The following is a 13,524-nucleotide window of genomic DNA, read 5'->3' as shown; positions in this document are numbered from 1 at the left end:
GAGAAATCTGAGTGGTGACATCGAGATCAATGGGTATTTGTTGCGAACCGCGCCGGCGATACGCCTACCTTTAGCACATCGTATTACATACGATATATGACTTGGGGCCTCCCTATTCCCTATTCGCCCTTGAAGATCGGGACGCGTTTCTCCTGGAATGCTTCCAGTGCTTCTATGCGATCCTTACTGTGAAGCAAGGGCTCGTACGATGCCCGTTCGAAGTCTAAACCCGGCTCCAATGCTAGCTCTGGTGCCCTTGATATCGCTTGCTTCGCAGCACGAAGGGCAAGCGGCGCTGCGATGGGTAAAGTTCGAGATCAGTCGGAAAAGTATTGTGCATCCATCATTGTACCATTTGCAGCAATGCTTTGAGCGAGCTGCAACGCTCTGTAAAACCCCGAGGAGCCTTCTTCTGAGACGTAATCGACTAGGCCTGAGCAGTGCGGGTTACGAGAATGAGATCTCGCCCCGTCGAGAACCATATGAATTGACGCACCCCACGCGTGCGCTTCTTGAGCCGTCAACATGCGACCAGTGAAGATCATGTCTTTCGCCTTTGCCAGACCGAGTAGGCGGGTAACGCGCTAATGAACACAAGATCTGATGGATATCGAGCAGAAAGATCGTCAACGACGTAGCTACCTGTGTCCCGCCTGCCCCCTAGTCACCAACGGTCAGGATGGTCGAACTAGACATACCAACTGCACTGACGGGAATGATTCCAAGTTTAGTTTCTGGCAAGCCGATCTTGGTTACATCTCTCCCTGGCATCCACAGGTCACCACGGCAGTACACCGAGGAAATGATCCCATGTTATAACATACCGGCTACCCGTAAGTCGGCGGCCAAAGCGAGTTCCAAACCTAGCAGCATGGCACGGATGAGTAAAGAGCATTGAAGCTAGCTCCTACGGAACACTGACCGCCCCCCAAAGCCGGTCCGTCGATGGCCGCAATAGTTGGTACAGGTGCAGTTTCTAACTTGTGCAGTCCATTGCGTAGGTCGACAAGAAACTTGTTAACCTGCACCGGGGACATGGTTCTCCTCTCAATTAGATCAGCGCCGGCACAGAAGGCGCCCGAAGAAGAAGATCGTATAATCAACACCCGTGTACTGTGACAGAGGGATCAGCACTTGGACTGGACCAATGGGAGGAATGTTTGCCTCTTGTCGTAGTGGACGTGATCCAGGCACTCATGAAGCTCCTGAACTCATAGAGTACTTTCAGCCTATAATAGTTTCAGAGATATATGCACAAGGAGAGTACGCATACCTGTAGCATGCGAATGGAGATCGCATTCTTGCTACGGGGCCTGTTCAACGAGAGGCAAGTGATCCCTTCATGAGATGGTAGAGTTTCAAGGTAAGCCTCGCGAGAGGCAGAGGTAGTAATGAGCCTTCGAATATGCACCGAAAGGCATATGTAGCGCTGCTGTGGCAAGAGAAGCATGTGGGTGGCAGCCTGAGGAAGTACTTGGTGAATGAGCAGATATATCCGAAGTGCGGGGTAAATACCCGGTCCTGATGGCGGGGTCACATGGGCAAGGCAATGATCGTGGTGCCCAGGAATTTCTTGAAGCTTCAGTGCATGTCTGTACCAGTCACAGCGATCTGGGCGAACATGGCTCCGGACGCTGCGGAAGGCTGGCACCCTCTGAGGGTCCTGCTTAACTACCAACTGGTCTCGGATAGTTCGGCCGTCCTTCACCTAAATTCCGTGCTCGACGCTATCACCGCCGATGCCTTAGTTCCTTCTCCGCACTCGCAGAAATGGCTGGCCAGAGTCGCCTCGCTCATGCACTCCAAAATCCAAAGCGCGAGGTGGGCAGGTCTCAATCTCGCACTGCGTACGGCAATCCTGTCCAAGGCCCTCATGCTCGAAACTGCCCAAACCTGGATCGGCGTGGCACAGCCCATACTCTCCGTGAGTGTACTCAACGGACGCGCAGAAGCCGTTAATATATCTAATATATAACTTGAAAGAGGCGTGAATCTGTACCAGTTATGAAAGCCAGTATACGCCTCCTCAGACATATCTGTGTATCGGCCACAGACCTTCCCGAATTCCACCGTCAAGTCGTGGCGCCAGCAGTGCCCAAACTCAGCGCCGCTCTGATGCAGGTGATCGAGCAATCCTATAATGAGGATATTCTAGTCTGTACATGCAATTTCAAGCATCTGTGATGTTGCTCATTCCCACTCGTCAGATCCTCGCGTTCGGTACCCTGACGCATTTGGTGACTATCCACCCCAACCTCCATCGCGCTCTATACGGTTCATTATCCGCGCTCTCTCTTCGCGTTCTGGACGGTTCATTGCCGACAACATCACATGATATGATAGCCAGCGCTTCACGCTTGTACGCTGTGCTTCATCTTACTGGAGGAAAGGTTGGCGGCTCACAACTGTGGGCGAAGGCGGTTGACGAGACCGTGCGCTTTGTTATGAATGCATATGCAAGTCTCAGGACAACTTTTCCTGTGGATCGTACGTCGACATTCTGCCTCGTGTACTGGAGCTGATCATATTTCATGAGACCAGCGGACATCCCACGTCCGCCTCTCGATAGCTCCGCCGACCCTCTGTTGGTCACAAAGCTCAATCTGAATCGGCTGCGGTGGGGCGTGCAGACCCTATGCGATCTCCTACGGTATGCTCTGTCCGTGCTGTTCGTTGATTGCTGATTGACGTGGCATCCGTTCAAGTGCGACCACGCACCGACCTGTACAAGTGCCTATCGGATTACTTTCCCGCCTATCTCTCTTACTCCTGGCGTCCACAGAGCATGAAAGGGTTCGCCGTGTCTTCTAGTCGATTGTGCGCCTCTTATTATGATTGTAGAGGAACGGTACGGTGGATCCAGGGGTGCGTGCACTGGAGGTTGCTGCAGTACCCGCGATCTGGGTCGTTGGCTGTGATATGTTGCAATGTTTGGCAGAACGGTGCGTATTTGCTGTTTCATCACTGCGCGGACAACGAGACTGAACCAGTCCCCTGACCCAGTACTGGCCCACGATTGGCACCTCATACACCTCGATTCTTGACGTACATCATTTTTCATCTCGAGCAACCACTTACACCGTAGGAAATTCCTCAAAACTCTAACAGCATGCTGACTGAGGCTATGCGATAGAATTCAACGGTTGTCGTTCCTACGCACAGTTCACACTCTACTGAGGCACGCACGCCTGCCAAGCAACGCAAGTTTAAGCACCCGCCTCGCCCGAGTCGTGCTTCCCTCGCTTGTCGTCCTTCTTGCGCAACGCGATGGTGCAGATGCTGCCAACGGTGCGTCGCCAAGTAGTATGGTATCTTCCCTTACCCATCCATCAAATCAGTAAGTGGCAAAGCGAACAGTCAAAAGGGAAAGAAGCGAGCTCGAGCGTACGAGGGTGATGAACTGGTTCGACGAAACGTAATGACCATCTGTCCGAGTCAAACAGATGGTGACGTCGTCCTTGCGGCGTTGGATGGCATGTGATCCACATCATGCTCATTCCGTGGCAGGGGCTGACCTCGCTGCGCAGTGATGCGGGTCATAATGCAGGATTCCCAACTTTCGCCTTCATTGCATTCGCTCGGCTCTCGCATTATCCTGTCCATCCAGCTCGCTCTTGCTCAGACATTGCCGTCGGCCGTTTCTCCCGACGCCACGCTCCACCAGCGACTGGCGAAGAAAGTGTGTCAGACATGCACAGAAATCGGCGTCGGGACCTCCGGCACGATCAGCCAGAGCCTTGGTCTTGTCATCAACACTATGATGGCGGACGTTTATACGGATTGGGTATGTCCATGTCATAGCAAAATCTAGTACGCGCTGATGGGATTCGCACAGGGCCTTGGTGTCGAACACACGATAGATCTCTTGCTTCATCCCCGCTTGCCACCATTACTGAGATCTGCCCCCTACATCGAACATCTCGCTCTATTCCGTGCAGAAGAAGGTGACGAAGAGCGGCAGATACGCGAAGTGTCAGGTGCCTCAGTCATCTCGCCAACCCCTACCCCTGATGCTTCTTTCGAGAGAAGTCCAATTCCGCCCTCTGCCTTGACTGCCACAAAATACGCCGTTACATTCGACGCGAAATCATTAGTTTCAACGTCTGGTAGTGAGTACAACAACACACAAGATGGCATGGTCGCCTCGACGACTGCGAAGCCTACGCTGCATACATCGTCTGACAATATTCAACCGCCCACAAGCACCTCCGAAACTTCCACGCCGATTACTGTGCTTACACCAGAGGTCGAACTATCAAGTATATCCGATCCTCCGATGGTTCCAGCGGCCGTGGTTGCTTATCCATCGAATCCGGCGGAAAGGGCTTCAATTGCGTTCCCCGCTGAATCATATCTGACCGAACAACAGATGAGCGAGGACGAAGAGGAGGATCGAGAGATCCCTGGTATCAACGTCGAATCCGATTCAGATTGACTGATTGTAAATACATCTGTGTGTGCATTGGTTCTACTGCATGCAAACCGTCAGAATGACAATACGGTTATATCGTCGTCCCCGACGCCCAGGCAAACGATGTTGTCTTCCCCGAGGAAAAGCCAATGCCGATCGGTTACGGCGGGTGGTAATTTGAAGGTGCAGATACTGTATGGTAGTATGGTGGTAACCGGGGCCTTGAACACCCAGTTATCAACGACGCTAGGACTGGTAATTCGTTCATAATGCGAGGGGTCATTCCCATGCCACGCCTTGGGGTTGAAATCGTACAACATGGCGTGGTTGGCATCGGCGCGTGAAAGAAAACGCGTGCCGTAGGCGGATAGTCGGGTAGCATCTGGCATAGAGAGCAGACGAGTGCGGTCGGGTCCCCACGCCTCCCAAGGTACCACCGGGTGGATTCCAATAGTTGTATTGCAACTGCAGCTAGTGATGCGTGACAAGAGGACCTGCAAAGGCACGAAGACAACAAAACATTCCAGATCAATGCCCTCGGTCATGACGGGTATGATTTTCATCGTGATAGCGAACGTGATGGATGCCGTGTCGAAACCGAATGGGCCATCAGGAAAACCGTTCGTCGAATGTGGTGACGGATCCGACCGAACGCTCACGTCAAGGGGGAAAGCGCCCGATCGCAACTCCGGTAGGTTGAAGACACAAAGGGCAGAACCGTCACCGATTGCCCGTGGGGATGGTTCCTTTGCCAAGGCGTGCACTTCCAAGGCAAAGCATCGCTCGCCTTCCTGGTGGATGCCAGCGAACATGACTAGTTCCTGACTCAAAAATGTGAATGTTTTTATGGCTTCGCCGCTGATGTCCTGCAGGCAGCGTTCATATACGTATCGCCCGTGATCCGTTTCGCAGAACTCACCAAATGACAGGAGCCCTTCATCCAGTTCCATACCAGGAACTTTCGGGGGTTTTGGTCATCGTCGCGCGTGTCAAAGAGGATGCCAAAATAACCGCCACATATGTCCATGGAGAATTCGGCTTCACCTTGAGGTGTACTGCGGTCAATCGTAATCACAGGGTGGTCCGCCAGTGGATGAGGAGTTCCGTTCATGAGGTTTAGAACGGAGAGTTTGAAAAGCATGGGGCCGGGTTGCAAACTGCGGATGCAACGAGGTACGGCTAACTCAGGTAATGTTCCACGTATACTTCATAGCGATGGACCGACCCTGCCTGATCCCATTCACCAACTGTCAGCAACGATTGTTCCAAATCCACTGCCAGGACCTGTATGACGCGACCCGTCATGTTCAAAGTCCATGCATACCCCGAGATGCATCGATAGCGAGAAGGTAATTGCCGGAAAACCAGAGACGTCGGCCATCTGCACATCATCAGCCCGTGGAGAAGGTTGCAGAATATGCCTTCTTTTGATTGCTTGATGATATATTCCCTGGCCCAGCGCGCAAGACCCCAAGAAGTTCTATACTCCTTCACAAGTTGCAGTCGCTCGGGTAGGGATAAACGTGAAGAAAAGCCATTCGTCAAACATCCATGCCCGAGTTCCGTATCGTATGCGAGAAGCAGAGATTGTTTGACGATGTCATTGAGCAAGCGGCACACCTGCAGACAGATTATCTACACGGGTTTAATTGAGAGCCCGGGGTCAACTGATTACCTGTCCGCATGCCACAATCGTGTCAGCATTCCCTGAGTCGTGAAGTATCTTGATAATCGTCTCCGGTGGTAGCCTGATCATAGGAGGGATCACTACGAATGGTACAGGACGAAGCGAGAGTAGTCTCGCTCATTACCATGGGCGTTCGGTTGGTTGACTCACCTTCGGAGTTGGCAAGGCGACGACAACTCGCTGGGAGATTAACCTCAAGTGCAGAATCTACGATGTGTATGTTGGGCATTGACCATGACCGTTTGACGCACGTCTATAAAATCGAGTTGGGTAATTAAAACCGGGGATTGGGTTTGCAGACACAGCTACAGTTAGCGATGCCTAGTGCCGGACATGCAGAGCCGACCAGTTCGACCCGACCTTTTCCCTTGCTCTTGTAAACGGTAAACCCCCGGGATGAATAGCTTATCATTAGTCAGTAACTGCGAAAACAAGTCGGTCTAGCACTATATAGCTTCCAGCCTATCTCGTATGCGTGAAGGAGAAGTCATGGTGATCTGGCAAGCCATCCTTGGTTGGTATATATTGTTCACGACACGATATTTACTACAATCGACAACGTGGATTGATGATCACTACGAAGGCCGTGTTCTGAGCCGCAATCCCCTGCATCATCCGTAACCTATAACGTGTAGAACAAGATGGACAGTGAACAGTTCCGCTAGGCAAACCACAGGTATTCCAGCATAACTTAGACATAAGTAATCAGCGTGCTGCAGCACGAGCGGCAACAACTCCGCATCAGCGGGAGGAAAATTTGGTATCTATGAACGTGCTGTGAATGCGGAGGTTGTTCGGAATGAGGATGTGCGTACCGGAAACAAAATGTTTGTATGAGACACTGGACGCGTTCAATAGCCTGCCGCAGCGTTGCCGTTGCGCGATGTATTATGCGGGTTTGAGTACGGGTGTGCCGGGTTGAGTACGGGCCCAGACTCATAGTACGCCTGTTGCTCGGCCGGAGGTGCTTGCTGCCCATTGTAGTACTCGTTATACGCATGATGTTGATGCTCGTATGCTCCGGGAGGGAAGGCCGGTTGGGTGCCAGGAGGGTAATCCAACACGGCGGCTCCATTGCTGTGGTAGTCGTATTGTTGAATGTAGCCCTGATGCGCAGCTGTCTGGCCCTGGGTCTGCATCTCATACGCATTTGTTCCATAATGAATGTCTCGACTCGGGTAAGCGTCGGGCGCAGCGTGGGTAGTAGGGTCCATCGAGATGTCCGCGGCCGCACCGCCCATGCCAGGTTCAGGGTCGTCCGAAAGTTCCTTCTCGTTGTACTTGCCGAAGTACAGTTGGTCCATCTCCTCTTGCAGCCGGCGGCGGCGTTTCATGAATATGCGAGCGGCGAGCGCGGCGATGACCACTACCACCGCCCCTACAGCAGTGAAGGTACCCGCAACCGCGCCTTTATTCTCGAAAAAGCTACCAACTCAATGAGGTTACGATATCTAAATCTCTCCGTGCGAGTCATGCTCACCTTTTGTTCGTCGACGCGGAAGATACTACAGTAGAAGACGAAGGAAGAGCTGACGCTGACGACGTGATACTGGCAATAGTAACATGGTGTAGCGTCGTTCCTACCCTGGTAGTAGCGCCGGCAGCCTTCGCCGTCGTAGCAGAGGTGGTGGTGCTGATTGGTGTCGAAGACGACGACGAGCTGTAGACAAATATCGGTGAATTGCTGCGGATAGATTGTCGCTATGAACTTACGTAGAAGAGGTAGACGACGATGACGACGACGACGACGAGCTTGACGAAACAAGGGAACTCGTCGTGAGCGAGGTGGAAGAGGAAGTCTGAGGCACGAAAGAGGAAGACGAGGAAGAACTCGTAGACGAGGTCGGGGAGACTTGGGAACTGGAAGAGTGCGACAGTGTAGTGACAGGAGCGACGGAAGTCGAGGCTGAGGTTTTCGAGCTGGAGCTCGATGACTGGCTAGATGGCGTGGGTTTGGGAGACGTAGTCGAGAGTGACGACTCGACAGTGGTCGTCGACGGAGTGGACACGGGCGATGAGCTTGACTGCGATGATTGTCCGACTTGTTGTGAACTCGAGGGACCACCCTGAGCAGAAACGAGCGACGAAGAAAGGACTGCAGCGAAAATGAGCGTGAGGGTGCGTGCAGGACGCATGCTGAGGGTGCGCCTGGAGCGGCGAGAACGAGGAACGCGGCGGCGGGATGTGTAGGAGGAGGGTTGAGAGGAACTCGGTCACTGTCAGCGTTGGATATGTACATGTGATGCGGCGAAGAAGGCCCGAAGGCGTGAAACCTCTTCGGATCTGAGCGCGCTTGATTTCTGGAACAGAAACAATGCATCGCAACCGTTCACACAGTCTTAGACGGTCAGCGCAACTAAAACATCGGTCGTATAGTACTGCACAAGCGAGAGTGGTATGTACTCTGAGAGTAGTCCGTTACAAAAGAAATCAATGAATCGGCCAGGGTTGCCGTTGTAAGCCCGAGAAAGAACGCGCGAACATTAGACCGAATAAGTGATCCAGTGATGAAGCGTTTGATCAATGCTTCTAAAACAAGAATGCGCCGAGGAATGCGAGCACGCCCGCAAAGGCGGCCTGCATGCCGAGCGTGGTAGCGCCGTTGGTTGCGGTCGGGTCCAAGTCCGTCGTCGTCGCAGAGGCCGAGTCACTAGCAGAGTCAACGGTCAGGACGGTTCTGGGCCAGACTTCTCGTTAGATAAGGTGGAACTTGATCTTCGTAAGACTTACCCGGTGGTAGAAGCCGCCACGCCAGAAGCGGACGACAGCTGTGCTGTGGTAGTAGAACTGAGAGTGCTGCTGCTTTGCACAATCGAAAATTCGTCAGACTGGGCATAGATAGTGCTGTAGAGGAACGAGTCAGCTCTGGTCGCTGAGGCAAAGAGCTGGCGTTGCATACCTCAAGTCATCCGTGTCCTTGACCAAGTTCACGCGGAAACCCTTGCCGACGGGGAATCCGCCGCTTGGAGGGTTCACGTTGATGGACTTTGAGCTGCCCTGGACGAGCGCATCGAGAATCTGGTTGTTCTGGGGCATTATACTACGGTCCTGAGGCAATACTTCGTCAGAGGCGCGCCACAGACAACCACCATAGATTGGGGATGTATACCTCATTGGTAAGGACAGCAGTGAAATTGGTCGCATCCGTGGAGACCGTACTCCACGAGAGAACGTTAGGGCCAGCGGTTGTCCAGCCCTGGCTGCCACTCGGCTCGGTGACGGCGTAGGCGAGCGCGGACGCGACGAAAGTAAGAGCAACGACGAACGAACGCATTATGGAGACGGCGAGTGTAGGGGAAGAAGGAGTCTATGTAGTTGAGATGGTGAGTCAGACGGATACGCGAACAGCGAGCGACACCCACGTTTTATAAGAGAGTGGCAGATTGAAACCAAGGCGGTGATGAAAACGAGAGCGGCGGTCAGGACGGCCTCGGCTGACCCAACTTCGCGCGGCAGTACAGTGATCCACCATTCCTCTGGACAGCACCACTCCCTTGGACAAGGGCTAATTTCTCTACATCGCCGGACTCTTGCCTCTTAATTATTTTTCCATATATACCTCCAATGGATCCTCACCATCTCTTGTAGCCCGATAGACAATATGTTGTGCTCTACTCGAATGAAAAATCGGAAACACCATGGTGGCTGTGCTGTTCAATTTTATCTGGGCTCTGAGGGGTTTGTGAGCTACTGTACACCAAATCAGTGTACATATTCAGATTCTAGAGTGTTGAAAGCACTATCTGCAATTGAGCTCATGAGGGTACATGTATTAATGGGCCCAATATCGCTCCAGGTTTCTGCAAGCTTCGGCGGAGCAGCAGCGAAGGCAGCCATGTGACTGTCGGGTAACCTCAGAAAGCTTTCCCGCGCTCACACCGGCAATACGGCAAAGTCACAAACGGCGTGGGAAAACCACTGTCCAGAGGAACGGTAAAGTGGCTGTGAGGGGGTCACCCATATTATGGCTCTCAGAATTTTTGTAGGATACCTACTACTCCAACAAAATTTGGGTAGATGGGCAAGATGTACGGCTAACTAATGATACTAAGTTGAAGAAGAACGAGAGCCTATGGGGGGAGAAATGCGCAATACAGTTTTTCCTGTCCAAGGGAACGGTGGATCACTGTACAGCCACTGCCGAGAGCGAAGGTCCAAAGTGACCGCGACGACATGCATTTGTCCCCTCAAGTTCCACACGTCTGTACATCGAGCTACTGTTCTACATCCAAAGTTCCATTCCTGTGCTTAGTACTGTGTAGCCGCACGCATCAACCGGTAATCCTGCCAGGTGATGGGAGGATACTTGGCCGGCGTTGTCTGGGATGCGCCGCACGATAGGCATTCGACTAATGTTCGGGGGTCCGGCGCCACGAAATAGGGAATAGAATACCGCGCTCTTGTCATTCGATCAGGACCGGTGAAACGATCCCCGAAATCGGTAGGCGGCAAGCCTACTCGATGATGAATTGATTTCAGATAGTCTGAAAGTGCAGGTCACCACATTAGTGCCGAATCTTGAGGAAAGAGGACAACATACCGTTGCTCCATCGCATCAGTAGATCACCGACGTTCATGATGAGCGCATCCTTGATCGGCGGAGCCGGCACGAAAACACCTGGATTATTTGGGACCTCTACTTCCAAACCTCCACAATCATCTTGGAATAGCATTGTCATCGTGCTGTTCCCGCGTCAGCCTTTATCAGCAGAGATTTGACTCGTCACCTACCACCAGTCTGTGTGTGCAGGCATCCTAGAGGACTTATGCGACTCGATATCTCCAGCTGGTACTGGGGGATAGTGCAGGAGCCGCAACTGATTGTAGTTCCCTGAGTGTAGCTTGACGAAGTAATCTTCGTCTTCCAGCCCTAGCCCTCGAGCTAGCAATCGAAGGATATCTTTCGCGATTTCGAAGCATTTCCAGTACAAATCAGTCGTCAATGACCGAAAGCAAGGAAGCACCTCTTCAGGAAGCCAGATATTCGGTTGTTCGTCGTCGTTATCACTTCCTATCTCGTAGCTTTCCTGCAGCTGTGTTGGTCCAGTGAATGTGCCCAAACAACATACCGTACTGCACCTTGATATCTTTGACCTGCCTGAGTGAGGAAATCACATCCACACTCGCGTTTGTCTCTTGTGACACCTTCTCCAATCCGGGGTAGGAGTAACCGCGATGGACAGCACCACCGGACGGGTGAGGGGCTTTCATCTTATCTTCGATGGGAAGATCAAAGAGTCTTTTGGCAATCGCAAACGCGGCTTCGAGTGTTGCAGCATCGATGCCGTGTCCGATGATGTACACGAAGCCAACTTGACGGCAGGCATCAACTATGGCATTAGCGATTTGACTGCGTTCCTCCGAGTTGTCATATCTTGTATGGGCACGAGAGATGTCCACTGTGGGTATCAACCCAGACCAACTAGCAGCTGACGAAGTGTTGGTGGTCATACTGCTGTAACCTAAGGGTGAAGCTCGATGCTTGTTGATCAGCGCTGGAGTAGCCGTATTGTTGGCAGCTGGCTATATCCGGCTTTAGCCTGTGACGAATGGCTATGGTTATGTTAGATCCAAACCCGTGGATCATCGCCACGCTTCCGCGCGAACGCCGGTATATTAGGTAGTACTTACTCGGACCGTTATAACCTTATGTATCTGGAGCAAACTACAACAGATTACGGGACAGGCCATATGCAGGCAATCTCATGCATTGGAATTGCCATAGGAATGCTTCGCATCGGCGTACAGATAGGACACCTCTGGGTGCATTGCCTCCATGCTTGGGCGCGAGTCGGAAGGAGGATCGTACTTATAACCAACGGAGTGGGGACCCGGAGCGTCGTACGTTGTAGCACGAAGGCTGAACGTCCTGACACCTGAATCCTCTTTCTCCTCCTGTAACTGCTTTTGGAAGCTCAAGACAACGAGTACAGCATCTGCATATGTTTGTTTAGTTAAAGCAATCGACCGCAGCGGAGATACCCACATAATTGAACCAATAGAGGGATTAACTCGATGACCACCAATGCCACCTTTCCTTTGGTGATTGCGGTATCGTTGGCAACGTCTTTGCATGCAGCATCATTGCCACCATTATTGCGTTCCTGGCACTCAGCGATGACTTTGGCCTTGCTTTCGGTGAACAGGTTCACAAAGAAGAAAATAAGGGAGCCGATCTGGAATCCAAGGTGGAAGGCTAGGAATCGTGCGAAGCTCTTGATGTAATCCAGGTTCTTGGTTAATGTACCGACGAATCTGGAAAGCGGAGAGGGTGGATGAGCGGCGTGACATGGGGATCGGTTGTGATACCCACCCAAAGATGGAGATCAGAGCGGCGATAGTGTACGTAGTCGCCAAAAGCCAAGCAGCGCATCAGGAAACACCCCCTCTTGGAATTAGTATCATAAAGGGGGGGAATGCCAAGTAATTACTGGACTATCCATGCAGATAAAGCCATTTTGGGGCATTTTACAGTATATAGGAGCATATAGGAGCTAATAGGAGCACATAAGTACAAAAATGAGGATATCTGGAAGGTCCCCCTGAGCATTTGTCACAAAATGTTCACAAATATGTGGAATTTTATGAACTTTTTGGGCATATTTTGGTGATTTGTAACATCAATCATCTCTTCAATATGATATATTTTGGTTCAAATAACACCAGAAACCTCCAGACTTCATGTCACATCTTGTTAGATGTCTTCAGAATTTGGTCATGTGTACTATCCATTCATCAGGTATTATAATTACATTGTGCAGGAATCTGTATACATATGTGTGATTCAATCTTCTTCTTATTGTGCCATATCTTATGGGGAGCCAAAACAGATGGCATCGATGTATTACATTACAATAAACTCTATGCTTAGAGTTCAGCCGCCCATGGCATGTGCGTCAAGCCTGCTGCGATGAGCATGTCGAATCAACTGCGGCACACCCCAAGCGTGGGGTGCCAGAGTGGCATCGAGTGGGGCACGAGTAAAGCAGGTCGGGAGCAGCGGGCGAGGGACCGAGCGTCACCCATTGCCGGGAGCTTCGAGTACGGGAAACACGTGCCTTCGACCATGGGATATGTGCAGCTTCAAGCACGGGAGGCGAGGCAGGGTCAAGCATGGCAGCTGGGTAGATCAAGCACGGCGGCGAGGCGGGATGGAGCACGGCACTGCCGCAGAGTCCAGCACTGAAGGCAAGTTGGGGTCGAGCACGGGTGCGCCGGGTGGGGGATGGCAAGGGGCTTGGCGCAGTCCAGAGCAAGCGCATTGGCGCAGCAAACATCAGGCACATTGGCGCAGCGGAGCTGGTCGCGTTGACGCAGGTGAAGGCGGACGCGTTGAGCGCATTGGCGCAGTCCGGGACAAACGCGCGGGCTTGGGCTCGGGCAAGCGCGTTGGCGCAGCAGATGTCGAGCGCACTGGCACCATGGA

The 13,524-nt window shown here is 52.3% G+C and overlaps 7 protein-coding genes across 7 annotated transcripts; 1 reads left to right on the top strand and 6 right to left on the bottom strand.

Moving 5' to 3' along the window:
• Nucleotides 1–119: 119 nt before the first annotated feature.
• PUNSTDRAFT_64310 (uncharacterized protein) lies at nucleotides 120–1,450 on the bottom strand (the record flags this gene model as incomplete). The annotated part of the gene is made up of 9 exons (XM_007382583.1): nucleotides 120–295; nucleotides 353–433; nucleotides 497–584; nucleotides 643–660; nucleotides 712–760; nucleotides 821–863; nucleotides 923–1,113; nucleotides 1,141–1,205; nucleotides 1,274–1,450. 9 exons carry the CDS (start codon nucleotides 1,448–1,450, stop codon nucleotides 120–122), a joined length of 888 nt encoding a protein of 295 aa, XP_007382645.1.
• A 171-nt stretch (nucleotides 1,451–1,621) lies between these two features.
• Nucleotides 1,622–4,521, top strand: PUNSTDRAFT_142783 (uncharacterized protein; the record flags this gene model as incomplete). The annotated part of the gene is made up of 11 exons (XM_007382332.1): nucleotides 1,622–1,924; nucleotides 1,984–2,154; nucleotides 2,208–2,487; nucleotides 2,542–2,650; nucleotides 2,706–2,793; nucleotides 2,842–2,942; nucleotides 3,004–3,081; nucleotides 3,134–3,288; nucleotides 3,339–3,473; nucleotides 3,528–3,784; nucleotides 3,836–4,521. The coding sequence occupies 11 exons, from the start codon at nucleotides 1,622–1,624 to the stop codon at nucleotides 4,433–4,435; spliced, it is 2,277 nt and encodes a 758-aa protein (XP_007382394.1). The 3' UTR covers nucleotides 4,436–4,521.
• A 361-nt stretch (nucleotides 4,522–4,882) lies between these two features.
• PUNSTDRAFT_43640 (uncharacterized protein) lies at nucleotides 4,883–6,327 on the bottom strand (the record flags this gene model as incomplete). Its single annotated transcript, XM_007382331.1, has 6 exons — nucleotides 4,883–4,905; nucleotides 4,932–5,277; nucleotides 5,331–5,568; nucleotides 5,637–6,046; nucleotides 6,087–6,178; nucleotides 6,249–6,327. The coding sequence occupies 6 exons, from the start codon at nucleotides 6,325–6,327 to the stop codon at nucleotides 4,883–4,885; spliced, it is 1,188 nt and encodes a 395-aa protein (XP_007382393.1).
• Nucleotides 6,328–6,949: 622 nt separating this feature from the next.
• Nucleotides 6,950–8,233, bottom strand: PUNSTDRAFT_43639 (uncharacterized protein; the record flags this gene model as incomplete). The annotated part of the gene is made up of 3 exons (XM_007382330.1): nucleotides 6,950–7,523; nucleotides 7,579–7,758; nucleotides 7,812–8,233. The coding sequence occupies 3 exons, from the start codon at nucleotides 8,231–8,233 to the stop codon at nucleotides 6,950–6,952; spliced, it is 1,176 nt and encodes a 391-aa protein (XP_007382392.1).
• Nucleotides 8,234–8,824: 591 nt separating this feature from the next.
• On the bottom strand, nucleotides 8,825–9,372 carry PUNSTDRAFT_63770 (uncharacterized protein; the record flags this gene model as incomplete). Its single annotated transcript, XM_007382329.1, has 3 exons — nucleotides 8,825–8,942; nucleotides 8,998–9,146; nucleotides 9,208–9,372. 3 exons carry the CDS (start codon nucleotides 9,370–9,372, stop codon nucleotides 8,825–8,827), a joined length of 432 nt encoding a protein of 143 aa, XP_007382391.1.
• A 974-nt stretch (nucleotides 9,373–10,346) lies between these two features.
• PUNSTDRAFT_112672 (Clavaminate synthase-like protein) lies at nucleotides 10,347–11,789 on the bottom strand (the record flags this gene model as incomplete). The annotated part of the gene is made up of 5 exons (XM_007382328.1): nucleotides 10,347–10,582; nucleotides 10,639–10,781; nucleotides 10,830–11,125; nucleotides 11,178–11,456; nucleotides 11,730–11,789. The coding sequence occupies 5 exons, from the start codon at nucleotides 11,787–11,789 to the stop codon at nucleotides 10,347–10,349; spliced, it is 1,014 nt and encodes a 337-aa protein (XP_007382390.1).
• Nucleotides 11,790–11,801: 12 nt separating this feature from the next.
• On the bottom strand, nucleotides 11,802–12,389 carry PUNSTDRAFT_132939 (uncharacterized protein; the record flags this gene model as incomplete). Its single annotated transcript, XM_007382327.1, has 3 exons — nucleotides 11,802–12,034; nucleotides 12,085–12,294; nucleotides 12,350–12,389. The coding sequence occupies 3 exons, from the start codon at nucleotides 12,387–12,389 to the stop codon at nucleotides 11,802–11,804; spliced, it is 483 nt and encodes a 160-aa protein (XP_007382389.1).
• Between the last annotated feature and the right edge of the window lie 1,135 nt (nucleotides 12,390–13,524).

The sequence above is a fragment of the Punctularia strigosozonata genome (genome assembly GCF_000264995.1).
Source record: "Punctularia strigosozonata HHB-11173 SS5 unplaced genomic scaffold PUNSTscaffold_4, whole genome shotgun sequence".
Taxonomy (NCBI): Eukaryota; Fungi; Basidiomycota; class Agaricomycetes; order Corticiales; family Punctulariaceae; genus Punctularia; species Punctularia strigosozonata.
This window is presented reverse-complemented; position numbering and strand designations above follow the sequence as displayed.